At 42.9% G+C, this 18,574-nt stretch overlaps 1 protein-coding gene across 1 annotated transcript in view; it reads left to right on the forward strand.

Moving 5' to 3' along the window:
• LOC138661786 (cytochrome P450 2G1-like) overlaps positions 1 to 10,157 on the forward strand; it is a 66,626-nt gene extending 56,469 nt beyond the window's left edge. Inside the window, exons 8-9 of the mRNA XM_069746703.1 lie at positions 5,074 to 5,215; positions 9,733 to 10,157. Coding sequence (XP_069602804.1) covers positions 5,074 to 5,215; positions 9,733 to 9,920 — 330 coding nt within the window. The 3' untranslated portion in view covers positions 9,921 to 10,157. The remainder of the gene's footprint in view (positions 1 to 5,073; positions 5,216 to 9,732) is intronic.
• The last annotated feature ends 8,417 nt before the right edge of the window (positions 10,158 to 18,574 follow it).

The raw sequence follows: 18,574 nt of genomic DNA on the forward strand, positions 1-18,574 counted from the left end.
ATTAAAAAGCGGACATCGTGTTTTGCTGGTGCCATTTTCTCAGTCTCAGCATGCAGAGAGGTCGCTCCTGGTATTGCTGCTGCTGAAAGAAAACTTGTCAGTTATCTAGATAGGATCCTGCTCTATGCAAAATCGAACTTCCAGCATCTAACTAGAGTTTCCTAAAACTGTGTTGCAGTCTCAGGAGGCCCCAATTGTTAATCAAAATTGTTTGGGCAAAAACTGTGTTGCAATGAGGAATCAGAAGGCCAGATTTACTCTTAAAAATTGTTAGACTTAATATAGGGGTTCAGCCAGGAGTCTCTCTTTGCTAATCCAAATTGCTTGGGATAAGCCGTTGTGCAGTGAAGGACCAGAAGGCCATATTTCCTCTTAAAAATCGTTAGGCTTAACATAGGGGTTTGTCTAGGAGTCCTTATTTGCTAATCCAAATCATTTGTGATTAAACTATGTTTAATCAGCATCATTAATCTGGTCATCTATATGCAGGAGCACACTTTGAATAGTCTGCGTGAGTAGGTGGTGGTCCCAGACGAAGAGGTGGAAGAAGAAGAGGATGCGGAAGGGATAAATATATGTCTAAGGCCGGGATCACACATGCGAGGAATATGGCCGAGTCTCGCATATTAATACCCTGCTCTGCTGCCGACACTTGGGAGCGGAGCTTGCAGCTCCATGTATTGCTATGCGGCCGCACGCTCCGCTCTGGAGTGCCGGCGGCAGGGCCGGGCATTAACATGCGAGACTCAGCCGTATTCCTTGCATGTGTGATCCCGGCCTAAGTCATGGACTGTCGTCACACAAGCGGGTACAAAGGGAGGGGGATTACAGCTCATGATACCAGACAAACTGTTAGTGAAGATGCTGGAGCTGAGGAGCAGATTTGAGGAGGACAAGGAGGAAGAAGAGGTGATGGACGCGCAAATGTGAGGAAATGAAAAGGATAATGATCCTCGGTCTGTTGTCCGTGGTTGGTGGGTGGGGAAGGAGGAAGCAACCATGAGTGTTACACCGCTATAAACACACCATGGACTTGCACCTCATGGAAGCACCCAATACATGAGTAACTTCTTGCTGCACTATCTTCAACATGATGCCCATATTCTTAGGGTTATAAATAACTACTGGCTATTGGTTTGCCACTTTGTTAGATCCATATACAACCAATGTCAAAGTGAACATGAACCAAAATGACAAAAAAAGTATATAAAAAAAATAATTTTATTGAAAGTAAAATCAAAAATCAAAAAATACAGAAAAGGAAAAACAACCAATAATACTACACCATGTAACAAAAGATATATTGAATGAGGAGACCAGATCCATATAATATGAAAGATACTAAAAAAGTATATACTGAAAAAATATATAACCCTCCAAAGTGCAACAAAATGAGAAAAATAGATGACACAAAAAAATAAATAGGCCATCCATCTCAATAAAGTGCAAATGCATCCATAATAAATAGTCTAACCTAGACAAAGTAAGTGCATAAAACTCTGGAAAAATACTAGTACCAGTGTGGAGATGATCTGTGACCCTCAAGGACTCCGACTCCGACTCCAATGTACGTTTCGCTTAAATGGCTTTTTCAAGGAACCCATGGTAAAAAGGAACTTTCTCACTGAAGCTCAGTGCTATACCCTCCAGGACCGATTACCTCCTGTGTCAGTGTGTAGCCAGATGTCATCACTGACTGCCCTCAAAGTCATCAAGATCATTGTGGGACATTATGGATTCTTATCATCTCTGTCATGCCATTCTGTCTGTTTCTGTTTTTTTGCATGACAATGCATATGTTTGCTTTAACCCTTTACTCTTTTCCCTCTAATTTGAGCTAGGATATTGTTGGCTTTTACCTGAATGGAGCCTTCTCAGTTTCCTGCTCTGCTGAGCAGTTGTACATGGGCATTTAGGTATTTGCCCTGCTGCATACCTTCCTCATGTGCGGTCCCTGGTTGCTGCTGTGAAGCTGTCCGTGGGTTGTGAGGTCATTTGTGGCTGGTGCATGACTTTCCACGTGGCTCAGTGCATGCAATTTCAGTCAGGTGCCCCGAGCCTCAGAACCTGCACTGTTGGTGCTGTGATAGTTTCTGTGTGTGCTTAGGGCGTGCGCGGCCACACCTCCCCTGCTTTTATCAGGGTTAGGGTGTGTACTTCAAATGCTGTCCCCAGCCAATCGCTGAGGGGTAGCTCATATATAAAGTTCCCCTGCCCTATAGGCGGGGCCTGAGCTACTCACAAAGCTCCTGAATTTTGCTATGTGTGTTTCTGTTCCTGCACCTCTCTTGTCTATGTTTTGGCACCAAAGTCCTTGCCTTGAATCCTGTTTTGTCCTGTTCTGACGCCTGTCCTGGAGGTGGTATATCCAGGCCCGAATCCTTGATCCTGTGCCTGTCCTGTACCTGAACCTGTCTGAACTGTGTCTGCTGTGATTATGTTCCTGGAATCCCTCTGCATCTGGAGCCTCACTCCCAGTGACTTTGAGTCTCTTGAAACCGGTGTTTCTGCTGAGCATCTACTACTCTGTGCTCTGACTGCCATGCGGTGTTAACCCCATCTGGCTCATGTCCAGTACGGCGGTGTTTGCACCATCACGCTTGAGTTCCTTCCTAGGTCCGATGCCCGGAGCCTGATGACTGCAGCCTGGAATCTGATGACTGCAGTCAGGAGCTTGGAACCTGATGACTGTGGTGGTGCCTGTAGGTCATGTCGGATGTCCGGAACTGAACGACTCCTGTCTGATGTCTGCCGTTGACCCTCGGTCCAGATGTCCTGATGTCCTGTCTGTGCCCTGATGTCCTGCCTGTGTCTTGATGACCTCATGGACCCTGATGTCCTGATATCCTGTCTGTTCCCTGATGTCATGATGCCCTGCCTGTGTCCTGATGTCCTGAGGTCTTTCCTGTGTCCTGATGTCTTGTCTGTATCCTGATGTCTTGCCTGCGCCCTGATGTCCTTGTGTATCCTGATGTCCTGCCTGTGTCCTGATGTCCCGCCTATGTGTGCCTCGGTGATCCGTTGGTGCCTTGGGGTCCACTGGGTGGTACCCTTCTGAGGTGTGGAATCGGGAGCCTGACATCATCATGTCTTGTTTATGTACTGTGTGACTTTGCTTTAGTAAACTTTACTTTCTCTATACCTGAAGTATTGGTGTAATATAGTCCTACATGTCTCTTTCCTTGTCCACATGCTCAGCTGCCACAGAACCCCGGTCGCTGCCCTCCCCTAGTTCGGGTAGGCCCCCCTCTGTTGTTTAAAGGGTACGTATTTTGTCCCCAGGGGACGAACGCCCCTCGACTTCTGAGGTTGGTCGGCTTGGGGGCGTCTATGGGCTGGGCCGCATCTGCGGCTGCTTCTGTCATGACAATCTCGTTGGACAGGTGAAGAATATTGTTGTTCATTATTTTATTTTTGTTAAAGGAGATGTTGGCTTCGGTGGAGTAGGCCGTTCGGTGACTATGGTTTAATTTAGATTCAAAAAAAGACTGTCATTATTTCAATTAAATGACTGTATTCTTGGTATTTTTTTTAATAATATCACTACGGGTTTAGTAATGGGGGCTTCTTATAGACGCCTCTCCATTACTAACCCATGAGCTTGATGTCATCTGACAATACAAAGGTGACATCAACCCTCCCAACCATTATCCCACTTGCCACCACTACAGGGCAAGTGGGAATAGCGATGCTAAGCACCAGATTTGGCGTATCTTATAGATGTTTTTATTCAGGGAGGGGGCCAATATCCATGGCCCCTTCCTAGGCTATGAATATCAGTCCGCAGCTATCTACTTAGCCTATGCTAGTTAGATTTTATAGGGGACTCTTTGTCAATTTTTTTTTTCTGGGGTCCCCCTGTAAACTAACCAGTAAAGGATATTTTACAGAGGGAAGAAGCAGGGCGAAACACGTACGTTGGGGCCGGAGGCGGAATCTATCCTACACTCACTGATACATCGGCTGAATTTTGAGGTATTTCACACATCTTATCATAGGTTTTTTTTTCTGCATGTGCCGGACATCCATCCTCTGTATATAACAGTGGGTCTCTAACACTTACTTTACACTAGCTTCCACCTGTAAACCCTGGTAGTTCTTTTCATGTAAGCAAAAGCACTTTATACTGCTGTGATTGAGCACCACCACATGGCTTATTACAAATATTACACTGATATATATATATAAAAGATTGTGTTAACGTTTTTACCTATTTAATCTGTCTTTGTGCCCGAGGCTCTTTTTTTACTATAGAGGTGTGATAGGAGTTATTTATTAATTGTGTTTCTCAACTTATTTATGCCTAATTTTTGATGCCATCAGTGATAGGATGCCTCTGATAATAAGTTTTATGTAACTTTGGTATTTTTTTCTATTTAAGCACAAGCGCTTTAGATTGTTAGCATTAATACAATATAAAATTGATATCCTCGCTGCTCTTCATACATTGATTGAGAGTTATTCTTGCCTTCTTTTTCCTAGCACTTATTCCTGAGTTTTTAATTTGATATGTCATGCCTTTTTAATCTATGTATAAATAAAATATATTCTATTTTAATTTTATTCTTTCAGGCCACTTCTATTTTTTGCTCAAATGCACCTATATATGGGTGCTATGGCAAATATTTTCCTATGAGAGTTTAAAGTCAGTACAGAAGTGCTACTCATCATTATCAGGAAGTGTTGATTGTGGACAACTGTTTGTTATTTAGTAATAGGGATCTAGTAATCAGGGAAACTTGTAATGTGTAGGTCAACTTTTTGTATATTTTTTTTGCCATATGAATTAAATTTACTTAGACTGTCTCAAAATATTATATCCAGGCACAAGGGGACTGATGTTTACGTAAACCCTGCCACAAAAATAGTGCTATGGGGTGGTCCCTTAAGGTTTTTCCTACCTGAAATACAAAAGCATTATGTTTTATAATTTGTGCACATTCTGTCAATTTTGCATACTCCATGCACCACACCCAGACTACAGACGGTCCACCCTAGAAGTCTCCTGAGATACTTCTCTCTAGCACAAGAGTGGTGAGCTGAATTAACTTTTTTTTTTGCATTATTTTTAAGGGCACAGAAATTTACCCTTTACTCTGCACTGTTCATCGTGACCCCAAACAGTTTTCTTCTCCGTGGAAATTTGATCCAAATCGCTTCTTAGATGAGAGTGGCAAGTTCAAGAAGAATGAAGCAGTGATGCCTTTTTCAGTAGGTAAGAACCTGAAATCCAGGCAACGGTGCAGCAATCGTAGAGGTTGAGAACGCAACTGGTACGGGGTCAAAAATCAAGTTCAATTCTCTGAATGAAAACAATTGTTAATATAATTATTGACTACAAGAAGCGATCATGAGAGGTTATTTTTTACTATTCAATTATTCAAGTTTATCTCCATTTATCTACTTAAAAAGACATTGGGATAGGCACTCTAGGGGAATTCCAGATGAGCATATTACGGGAGCATTTGTTTGTCTGAATTATGGGTGCAAGCACAAGCCCGGCTGTTGGTCTAAGGACACAAACTGAAGCTTTAAGTTCAAATCATTAGATCTACATTTGGGCCAGGACATGAATTTCTAATATAAGTGCACCAGTAATACACTCATATATAACTAGCCTATGTGGGCAAACTCAAGGTTCTGATGTACTGTAGAGCTGCAGAGTATGAAAATAATTACTGCTACCTTTTACTTACTCACTGCTTAGTTAGGCCAATTTCACACCTCTGGGATTTCCAACGCAATAATGTTCTTGGAATGGAAAACCTGGCTTGGCAGTAGGGTCTCCCGACCGCAGCTTACTATTTCATTAGCATACAGTTAGGTCCATATATATTTGGACAGAGACAACATTTTTCTAATTTTGGTTATAGACATTGCCACAATGAATTTTAATCAAAACAATTCAGATGCAGTTGAAGTTCAGACTTTTAGCTTTCATTTGAGGGTATCCACATTAAAATTGGATGAAGTGTTTAGGAGTTTCAGCTCCTTAACATGTGCCACCCTGTTTTTAAAGGGACCAAAAGTAATTGGACAATTGACTCCAAGGCTATTTCATGGACAGGTGTGGGCAATCCCTTCATTATGTCATTCTCATTTAAGCAGATAAATGGCCTGGAGTTGATTTGAGGTGTGGTGCTTGCATTTGGAAGGTTTTGCTGTGAAATAAACATGCGGACAAAGGAGCTCTCCATGCAGGGGAAACAAGCCATCCTTAAGCTGCGAAAACAGAAAGAACCCATCCAAGAAATTGCTACAATATTAGGAGTGGCAAAATCTACAGTTTGGTATATCCTAACAAAGAAAGCACTGGTGAACTCATCAATGCAAAAAGACCTGGGCGCCCACGGAAGACAACAGTGGTGGATGATCGCAGAATAATCTCCATGGTGAAGAGAAACCCCTTCACAACAGCCGACCAAGTGAACAACACTCTCCAGGAGGTAGGCGTATCAATATCCAAATCTACCATAAAGAGAAGACTGCATGAAAGTAAATACAGAGGGTTCACTGCACGGTGCAAGCCACTCGTAAGCATCAAGAATAAAAAGGCTAGACTGGACTTTGCTAAAAAACATATAAAAAGGCCAACACAGTTCTGGAAGAACATTTTTTGGACAGATGAAACCAAGATCATCCTCTACCAGAATGATGGAAAGAGAAAATTATGGTGAAGGAGTGGTACGGCTCATGATTCAAAGCATACCACATCATCTGTAAAACACGGCGGTGGCTTGGGCATGCATGGCTGCCAGTGACACTGGGTCACTAGTGTTTATTGATGATGTGACACAGGACAGAAGCAGCCGAATGAATTCTGAGGTATTCAGAGCCATACTGTGTGCTCAGATCCAGGCAAATGCAGCCAAACTGATTGGTCGTCATTTCATACTACAGATGGACAATGACCCAAAACATAAAGCCAAAGCAACCCAGGAGTATATTAAAGCAAAGAAGTGGAATATTCTTGAATGGTGAAGTCAGCACCTGATCTCAACCCAATTGAGCATGCATTTGACTTATTAAAGATTAAACTTCAGACAGAAAGGCCCACAAACAAACAGCAACTGAAAACCTCCGCAGTGAAGGCCTGGCAGAGCATCAAATAGGAGGAAACACAGCGTCTGGTGATGTCCATGAGGTCAAGACTTCAGGCAGTCATTGCCAACAAAGGGTTTTCAACCAAGTACTAGAAATGAACATTTTATTTACAATTATTTAATCTGTCCAATTACTTTTGGTCCCTTTAAAAACAGGGTGGCACATGTTAAGGAGCTGAAACTCCTAAACCCTTCATCCAATTTTAATGTGGATACCCTCAAATGAAAGCTGAAAGTCTGAACTTCAGCTGCATCTGAATTGTTTTGTTTTAAATTCATTGTGGTAATGTCTATAACCAAAATTAGAAAAATGTTCTCTCTGTCCAAATATATATGGACCTAACTGTATATGAAGCACTTATCTCAGATCGGGAGACCCTAGTGGTCGATCTGGGTCTACTGGTGTGACATAGATACAGTTTTTCAGGATGTGTGAAACTTGCCTTATATTAACTTGCTTATTTTGTACGTTAAGCCTGTGCATCTGCAGGGAGAACTCATTCCCAATCACTGAGCTGTTTAAACAAGGGAAACAATCAGCCATCGAAGGTACAAAACGCTTTGTCAAGTGGCTAGATTGTTTATGTCGGCATATATATCATCGTCATCAACAGCACATTGCCCACTGTACACAGGGGACATGCTGCCAATAAAATGGATGCTGTATAAAGACAGAACAATGGTATTAATGATCACTCTGTTCACATCCGTTTGTGAGTGGTTCGGGTGTAGGAACTGCCATAAAAGTGCCTAGCTTTTATTATTACCATATATACTCGAGTATAAGCTGAGATTTTCAGCCCATTTTTTTAAAGCTGAAAGTGCACCTCTCGCCTTATGCTTGAGTCATTGTCCCATGGGGTCGGTTGGGGAGGGGGAGCGGCAGCTGTCACATCATACTCACCCTCCCGGCACGGTCCCTGGCAGCTCCTCCGATACGATAGTCTCTGGCGTTGGCAGCTTGCTCCTGTGTTCAGCGGTTACATGGTACTGCTCATTAAAGTAATGAATATAGATGCGACTCCACTCCCATAGGGGTGGAATGCATATTCATTACTTTAATGAGCGGTATCACTGACCTCTGAACACTAGTAATGAGCAAGTTTACTCTTTGCTCAGGTTTTCCCGAGCACGCTCGGGTGGTCTCTGAGTATTTGTTAGTGTTCAGAGATTTAATTTTCGCCACCTCAGCTTAATGATTTACAGCTGCTAAACAGGCTGAACACATGTAGGAATTCCCTAGAAACCAGGCAACCCCCACATGAACTCAGCCTGGCTACCAGCTGTAAATCATTCAGCTGAGGTGATGAAAACTAAATTTCCGAACACTAACAAATACTCGCAGATCACCCGAGCATGCTCGGGAAATCCCAAGCAACGAGTACACTCGCTCTTCACTACTGAACACAGGAAGAAGCTGCTGGCGCCGGAGAGACCATCAAATCGGAAAAGCTGCCCGGGACCGCGCCGGGAGGGTGAGTATGACAGGGGAGGGTGAGCCATGAGATATTCACCTGTCCCCGTTCCACTGCCGGGCTCCGTCTTCCACGTCCTCTGGCTGTGACGTTCAGGTCAGAGGGTGTGATGACGTGGTTAGTGCGTGCCGCCCTCTGCCTGAATAGTCACTGCAGAAAGACACAGCGGTGCACGGCGGCGGAACGGGGACAGATGAATATCACAAGTGCCGGTGTTCACGCCTGCTCAGGACAAGAGGTGAATATATCATTTTTTCTTTTAATCACAGCAGCAGCATACGGGGAATAATATTCTTTTGAGCATCTTATGGGGCCATAATCAATCTTTGCGCAGCATTATATGGGGCAAATGTTTCTCTGGAGCATCTTATGGGGCCATATTCAACCTTTGCGCAGCATTATATGGGGCATATTTGGTATGAGGTATCTTATGGGGCCCATCATAAACTTTATGGAGCATTATATGGGTTGTATTTTGTATGGAGCATTATATGGGGCTCCTGATTCAATATGGATATTCAAAAACACTTAACCTACTGATGTCTCAAATAATTTTACTTTTATTGGTATCTATTTTTATTTTTGAAATGTACCAGTAGCTGCTGCATTTCCCACCCTAGGCTGCATTAAGTTTTACCAGTTTTTTTGTGACAAAATTAGGGGTCTTGGCTTATACTCAAGTACATACAGTAAGTATTAGAAGGAAGCTGGTTATCTGCCCTGCTGGTGCTATAATTCCAGTTAAATCCAGGAAGACGGGTCATAATCATAGTCTTTGCCGTTTAATCTTCACGCATTTCGAAGTTGAACAAACTTCTCTCTCAAGGAAAAAGTTTATTCAGCTTTGAAACGCATTGAGATTAAATCGCAGAGACTATGATTATGATCTGTCTCCTAGATTTTACTGAAATTACAGCAAGTACAGGGTAGATCACCAGCTTCCTTCAAATTTAATAACCATATTTGGCTCCTCCAACCTGTTGATGTTGTAAAAGCTGGACATTTTTTAAAACCTTTCCTTTGTTGTGGGTCACACAACCTTAACAAGTGAGCAGTTACTTTCATTTTTTCAACCTTTTATTCATTGAATAAGACCCTATTGAGCTTGTATAGCCCCCCTTATCTTTCTAATGTTTATCATTTACTCTTTCTAGGAAAGAGGATCTGCCCAGGTGAAGTTTTGGCCCGTATGGAAATTTTTATCTTCCTCACCACCATCCTACAAAACTTTGAACTAACTTCAAAGACACAATTTACAGACTCGGATATTGCTCCAAAATTGGCTGGATTTTTAAATACCCCCATTAACTATGAGGTGTCATTTGTACCTCGCGATATCTGATGTATTTTGCTCTTCTCGGGCAGTTTCTGGAAACATTTATGGACTTTCTATGGATAATACTCGGTTATTCGTCTTTGTCTAGTTTCCTTGCTCAACCTTATCATTTCTATGCTGCCCTATTTTTTTTTTTTGCATGATTTCATTTGTTCTATCTTATTTGTATAAAATGCGTATATAGGCTCACCTATATACAGTGCTTCAAATGCAAGACAATGAAACATGAAATAATCATCATGCAAGAATGTAGCAATTCCTATGCTTATGCTTCTTCATCCCAGTCAGGACTAGTGTTAGATAATATCTGGCGCTGGTTAAAATTAAGAGTGCGGAGCCCAAATTTAAAGATATTGCACCATCATATACAAACATTTACAGAGGATTTATGGCGATGTATAGAAATAAGCGGCAACACTCACCGGTCCTGTGTGGTCTGAGTCCTTTATTCAAAAAGTGCACACAACGGCATATTCACGGCATCGGGATAAAAAACAAGGAAGGAGGTGAGCAGGGTGTGACGACGGCCGTTTCGCGCCAACAATAGCGTGGAAGCGCTATTGTTGGCCCGAAACGGCCGTCGTCACACCCTGCTCACCTCCTTCCTTGTTTTTTATCCCGATGCCGTGAATATGCCGTTGTGTGCACTTTTTGAATAAAGGACTCAGACCACACAGGACCGGTGAGTGTTGCCGCTTATTTCTATACATCGCCAATGGTATTCAACTTGTTTTCACGCGAGCACCTCTACATGGTAGTCGGACTCCTGGGATTTGACCATGCACTGAACACACCGCGATTGATTTTGGAACAGCTGTGCGGCGGTTTTCATCCTAGATTGTTATATATTTACAGAGGATTTACACTGCTGATTTTAGGCTGTGCAATAAGTGTAGATTGACTGTCTATTGTTTATTGCTGACCGGACTCTCTATACAGTTCCCATATAGAGCACAAGTTATCAACTGCACATACTCTGTTTATACTTTAGACATTGTGCAGCCAACACCAATGATTTTTAAACTGGTATCCAATCACTTAACGAACAAGACCCTTGCTCATTGTTTGGGTGATTGTTGGCTTGTTTACACCAGTTAGTCATCGAGAACAAGCCTTCTTACAAACATCTGTTTTTAATTGGTTCACGACCACCAATCATAGATAATCGTGGGCGTTTGCTTGTGCATTTTGCAGCGTCAACGTTTGTCTACGGTCTGCGGTGTTGAGGAGAGCGGGATTCCCACATAAATGCAAACACCGGGATTCCGGTGCAGAATGCTAGCTGTGACCCCTGACCTCATTGAGACCTGATTGGATCAGGTCCTGATGACGTCACCATCATGCTAGCCAATGACAGCAATTGTTGGGGAAGCTGTTGGTAGTAACAAATTTTCCAGGTTGATTTGCCTCATATAAAACACTGTTTCTCTTCTGATCTTCTGTCACTGAGCACTGCGAGGAGAAACAGTGTGACAAATGCTTGTCATTCTGTAAAAACACGCACCCAAATCAATACATTCCCCACTTTCCAACTTCATTCTATCAATTTATCAGTTATGATATAAGGTTAGATAGGGTCGATGTTTAGCATAGTATAAGATGATTAGATAAATTAGGTTATCCATAAATAATATATTTGTATCATTAATAAATCATCAGGATTAGAGTTGGGTTAAGGGTACCGTCACACAGTGGCATTTTGATCGCTACGACGGCACGATTTGTGACATTCCAGCGATATATCCGTGACGTTCCAGCGATCTCGCTGTGTCTGACACGCTCCTGCGATCAGGGACCCCGCTGAGAATCGTACGTCGTAGCAGATCGTTTGAAACTTTCTTTCGTCGTCTAGTGTCCCGCTGTGGCGACATGATCGCATGGTGTAACAAAGGTGTGCACGATATTGTATACGATGTGCGCATAGTGACCAACGGCTTCTACATCGCACATACGTCATGAAATTATCGCTCCAGCGTCGTACATTGCAAAGTGTGACAGCAGTCTACGACGCTGGAGCGATATTGTTACGATGCTGGAGCGTCACGGATCGTGCCGTCGTAGCGATCAAAATGCCACTGTGTGACGGTACCCTAAGGGTTAGGATTGATCACAATTGGTCATTCCATCAATTATCTGATTAATCAGTTACATTAATCAATTAGTAACATTGAACAATTAGTTATGATAATCCATTAGTTACGTTAAAAAGCTTTGTTAATCAATTAGTTACGTCAATTAGTTAAAGTAATCAGTTTTGTTAATCAGTTACATTAATCAATTCTGCTACTTATATGGAGAGGGACATGTGATTTGAGCAGCCAGTGACACAACCCTTTGCGTCAGGATATTGTGGGTGTTTCCTGCGCCCTGATTGGCTAGCCACAAGGTGCACACATAAAGTTAGGGGGAAAAATGACTGTTTACAGCAACGCCGTGCCTCTGAGCTCTGCAAACCCCCTCCCTTAATCAAACACGTGCCAAACGCTCATGATACACCACCATTATCATTGCTAAAGTGCTGAAAATACTTTTGTGGCAACGCAAATATTTTACCGCACTTTTACCGAATGTTACTTTGTTTTACCAATTTTATAAAATTTTGCTTGTGTTTCCGATCATAAATTCAAATGTGCCATATTCATGCCGAATTTATGTTTGGCCATCGTTTCCCCCCAAAAAATAGCTCATCACTAGTCTCCACTCTCCCTTCCCTACTGTTGGTGTCCCTTAATCCCAACCCTTTGCGTTGTACTTAGTCTTTCCTACACTGTGCGTGAATGACAGCCACAATATCCTGCAGTATGGAAATACTGGATATTTGGGCCTCACAGTCATGTGACGAAGTCTGGGTTTGAGTACTCTTCTGGTACCCAAACCAATCTTATTAGAACTGTTCACCCGAACCCACCAGATCCAAACATCCAGGGATTCACCAATCACTACTCTTGTCCCTACATTTATCATTCCCCTCTTCAACCCCTGACCCAGTTGTTCCATCCTCCACCCTGCCAGGCACTTTTGCAGTGACTCATGAATTACTCAGGAAAAAGAGACTTCCTGTTTCTACATAGAGTTTAGAAAGATTCAGCTTGTCTGTTATTAATTCCATGATGTCAAAGACCTAATGGAAATAGAAGAATTAGCAAGGTAGAAAGGTAAAATGAGCAATTGTAAGTACACAGTGGTATATAATATGAGGATTGCCATATATTAAAAAGATACAAATTTTAATGGGAATGCTTTTTTAATTGGAACACCAGAGCACGGTCTGAAAAGCGTTTCAAGTGTCCCTTGAGAAAGCACATCTGCAAAACGCGAGTCACGGCGTCTGTGGCATTGTGGACGGGCGATTAACTGCGCTATGGGTAAGCTCTACATTTTATCCCTTCCCATGTGGACTGACTAAATGTTTTTTTGTGATGTCTATGTATGCACTTGCTTACCATTTTGGCATCACTGGTATTAAGGGCCTATATACATTGCTGCTATCACTACCTGCAGCCTGACCTCATTCCGCTTTACCACTCGTTCTTATTTGATTATTTCTTCTATTTGATCCCTTTTACACGTATCATGTTCAACCCTTGATTCAGGTCTGTTTGAAGTGTATTAATTTTGAATAAAATTGATTTTATCTTTATATATACCTATTTTGAGTGGTGTCTTTGTTTTTTTTTTTATCCTTTTTTAGGTTTTACATGCTCATAACTCACCCAGTTACTTAGTTTTTTTTTTTTTATGATTTGGATACTGATTATTACACTTTAACCCCTTAGTGACAGAGCCAATTTGGTACTTAATGACCGAGCCAATTTTTGCAATTCTGACCACTGTCACTTTATGAGGTTATAACTCTGGAACGCTTCAACGGATCCCGCTGATTCTGAGAATGTTTTTTCGTGACATATTTTACTTCATGATAGTGGTAACATTTCTTAGATATTACTTGCGATTATTTATGAAAAAAATGGAAATATGGCGAAAATTTTTAACATTTTGCAATTTTCAAACTTTGTATTTTTATGCCCTTAAATCAGAGAGATATGTCACGAAAAATAGTTAATAAATAACATTTCCCACATGTCTACTTTACATCAGCACAATTTTGGAAACAAAATTTTTTTTTGCTAGGGAGTTATAAGGGTTAAAAGTTGACCAGCAATTTCTCATTTTTACAACACCATTTTTTTAGGGACCACATCACATTTGAAGTCACTTTGAGGGGTCTATATGATAGAAAATAATGAAGTGTGACACCATTCTAAAAACTACACCCCTCAAGGTTCTCAAAACCACATTCAAGAAGTTTATTAACCCTTTACGTGCTTCACAGGAACTGAAAAAATGTGGAAGGAAAAAATGAACATTTAACTTTTTTTTGCAAACATCTTAATTCAGAACCATTTTTTTTATTTTCATAAGTGTAAAAACAGAAATGTAACCATAATTTTTGTTATGCAATTTCTCCTGAATACGCCAATACCCGATATGTGGGGGTAAACCACTGTTAGGGCGCACCGCAGAACTTAGAAGTGAAGGAGCGCCGTTTGACTTTTTCAATGCAGAATTGGCTGGAATTGAGATCGGACGCCATGTCACGTTTAGAGAGCCCCTGATGTGCCAAAACAGTGAAAACCCCCCACAAGTGACAGCATTTTGGAAACTAGACCCCTTAAGAAACTTATCTAGATGTGTGGTGAGCACTTTGAACCCCAAGTGCTTCACAGAAGTTTATAACGTAGAGCTGTGAAAATAAAAAATCGCTTTTGTTACACAAAAATGATTTTTCTCCCACAAATTCTTATTTTCACAAGGGTAACAGGAGAAATTAGACCACAAAAGTTGTTGTGCAATTTCTCCTGAGTACGCTGATACCCAATATGTGGGGGTAAACCACTGTTCGGGCGCACCGCAGAGCTTGGAAGAGAAGGAGTGCCGTTTTACTTTTTCAATGTAGAATTGGCTGGAATTGAGATGGGACGCCATGTCGCGTTTGGAGAGCCTCTGATGTGCCTAAACAGTAGAAATCCCCCACAAGTGACCCCATTTTGGAAACTAGACCCCCGATGAAACTTATCTAGATGTGTGGTGAGAACTTTGAATGCCCAAGTGCTTCACAGAAGTTTATAATGCAGAGTCGTGAAAATAAAAAATATTTTTTTTTTCCACAAAAAAGATATTTTAGCCCCCAAGTTTTTATTTTCACAAGGGTAACACGAGAAATTGGACCGCAAAAGTTGTTGTCCAATTTGTCCTGAGTATGTTGGTACCCCATATGTGGGGGTAAACCACTGTTTGGGCGCACGGCAGAGCTCGGAAGGAAGGAGCGCCGTTTTGGAATGCAGACTTTGATAGAATGGTCTGCGGGCATTATGTTGCGTTTGTAGAGCCCCTGATGTACCTAACCAGTAGAAACCCTCCACAAGTGACCCCATTTTGGAAACTAGACTCCCCAAGGAACTTATCTAGATGTGTCATGAGAACTTTGAATGCCCAAGTGCTTCACAGAAGTTTAGAATGGAGAGTCGTGAAAATAAATTTTTTTTTTTTTCACAAAAAAGATATTGCAGCCCCCAAGTTTTTATTTTCACAAGGGTAACAGGAGAAATTGGACCACTAAAGTTGTTGTCCAATTTATCTTGAGTATGCTGATGCCCCATATGTGGGGGTAAACCACTGTTTGGGCACACGGCAGAGCTCGGAAGGGAAGGAGCGCCGTTTTGGAATGCAGACTTAGATAGAATGGTCTGTGTGCGTTATGTTGCGTTTGCAGAGCCCCTGATGTACCTAAACAGTAGTAACCCCCCACAAGTGACCCCGTTTTGGAAACTAGACCCCCCAAGGAACTTATATAGATGTGTGGTGAGAACTTTGAATGCCCAAGTGCTTCACAGAAGTTTATAATGCAGAGTCATAAAAAAAAATATATATATATTTTTCCACAAAAAAGATTTTGTAGCCCCCAAGTTTTTATTTTCACAAGGGTAACAAGAGAAATTGGACCCCAGACGTTGTTGTCCAATTTATCCCGAGTACGGTGATGCCCCATATGTGGGGGTAACCCACTGTTTGGGCGCACGGCAGAGCTCAGAAGGGAGGGAGCACCATTTGACTTTTTGAGCGCAAAATTGTCTGTCGTGTTTGGAGACCCCCTGATGTACCTAAACAGTGGAAACCCCCCAATTCTAGCTCCAACCCTCACCTCAACACACCCCTAACCCTAATCCCAACCTGATCCATAATCCTAATCACTAACCCTAACCATAATCACAACCCTTACCCCAAAACAACCCAAATGTCAACCCTAACCATAACCCTAATCAAAACCCTAAATCCAACACACCCCTAATCCTTATCTCAACCCTAACCTCAAACCTAACCCTAATCCCAATATACCCCTAATCACAACCCTAACCTTAACCCTAATCCCAAACCTAACCCTAATCCCAAGCGTAACCCTAATGCCAACCCTAATCCAAACCCTAACCCTAATCCCAACTCTAATCCTAACTTTAGCCCCAACCCTAGCCCTAACTTTAGCCCCAACCCTAACCCTAGCCCTAAGGGTACTTTCACACTTGCGTCGTTTGGCATTCCGTCGCAATCCGTCATTTTGGACAAGAAATGGATCCTGCAAATGTGCCCGCAGGATGCGTTTTTTGCCCATAGACTTGTATTGCCGACGGATCGTGACAGATGGCCACACGTCGCGTCCGTCGTGCACTGGATCAGTTGTGTTTTGGCGGACCGTCGGCACAAAAAAACGTTCAATGAAACTTTTTTTGTACGTCGCATCTGCCATTTCTGACTGCACATGCGGGGCTGTAACTCCGCCCCCTCCTCCCCAGGACATAGATTGGGCAGCAGATGCGTTGAAAAACTACAGCCGCTGCCCACGTTGTGCACAATTTTCACAACGTGCGTCGGTATGTCGGGCCGACGCATTGCGACGGCCCCACACCGACGTAAGTGTGAAAGAAGCCTAACCCTAAATTTAGCCCCAACCCTAACCCTAAATTTAGCCCCAACCCTAACCCTAAATTTAGCCCCAACCCTAGCCCTAACCCTAACCCTAGCCCTAGCCCTAACCCTAGCCCTAATCCTAACCCTAGCCCTAACCCTAGCCCTAACCCTAACCCTAGCCCTAACCCTAGCCCTAATCCTAACCCTAGCCCTAACCCTAGCCCTAACCCTAGCCCTAACCCTAACCCTAGCCCTAACCCTAGCCGTAACCCTAACCCTAACCCTAACCGTAGCCCTAACCCTAGCCCTAACCCTAACCCTAACCCTAGCCCTAACCCTAACCCTAGCCCTAACTCTAACCCTAATTTTAGCCCCAACTGCTGTTCTTCTGCCGGCCAGCAGATGGAGACAGATGGCGGGCGGACTGCGCATGCGCCCGCCATTTTCTTTTGCCGGCGGCCAGGAGGAGCAGCAGGAGGATCCAGGGACACAGGTGAGTATGATAGGGTCCCCGAATCCCCCTATTTCTCTGTCCTGTGATGTGCAATCACATCAGAGAACAGAGAATTACACTTTACTTTTTTTTTTTTTTTGTGGTCGCCGGTAAACAGTTAATTACCGGCGATCGCAAAACAGGGGTCAGTAAAACTGACCCCGATCATGCTTTTTGGGGTCTCAGCTACCCCCGGCAGCCGAGACCCCAAAGATTCTCGCAGGGCCAGCCGGCGGGCGCACTGCGCATGCGCCCACCTTTTTGAAGATGGCGGCGCCCACCGGGAGCCACGAGGAGCACCGGGGGAGACAGGTAAGTATTGGGGGGCTACCTGGGACCCCTTTTCTCTGTCCTCCGATGTGCGATCACATCGGAGGACAGAGAAATTAAAAAGAGATCGCTTTTTTTTTTTTTTGCGATCGCCGGTAAACGGTTAATTACCGGCGATCGCAAATGCGGGGTGGGTAAAAAAAACCCCGAATCATGTTCTCTGAGGTCTCGGCTACCCCCGGCAGCCGAGACCCCGGAGAAAATCCGACTCTGGGGGGCGCTATTTACTTTTTCCACAGCGCCGTTAATTAACGGCGTTGTGGTTTAAGTACCCTTAGCGGCCGCCGTTAAAAGGCGTATCGGCGGTCGCTAAGGGGTTAAGATCCCTTGTATTTATATGATATGTTTTTGAATATCTTTATGGTGAGAACCATGGACAGCATGAATCAAATACCGGCTACATTATAGTAGCTGTGCATGTTTTCCTCTGAAATATTCCAGCATTTAAAAGAGAGTATATTTTGAAATGCTTCAAAATATGCTTTGAAATGATTATTCAGACTAATCTGAGGAAGATCCCAGTGACTTTTTCCTCATCCCCTTCTCATTGAATGAGAGGTCTCTGCAGGCAGAAACCTGTCAGTCTAGGGAAATTGAACAAAACGTTACCACTGGGTTCTGACCTCAGAATAGTCATTAGAGATAGTAGTTAAAATTTCTACAATATCTGAGAAGAGTAGTAGTAGTAAGGAAGCAGATGCGAAACGCGCGTCGGGGTAACGGAGTTTCAGCGTGCCACGAGGCTGCTATTTCGGCAAACACATCCAGGTAATATGTATTGGATTAGATTTTGCATCCATTTTTTTCACTCTCCATAAGTGATATGTGCTTTGGCCGTACGGAACTTGCAATAGGTGATAGGCTGGAGGCTCTG

The sequence above is a fragment of the Ranitomeya imitator genome, chromosome 2, assembly GCF_032444005.1.
Source record: "Ranitomeya imitator isolate aRanImi1 chromosome 2, aRanImi1.pri, whole genome shotgun sequence".
NCBI lineage: Eukaryota > Metazoa > Chordata > Amphibia > Anura > Dendrobatidae > Ranitomeya > Ranitomeya imitator.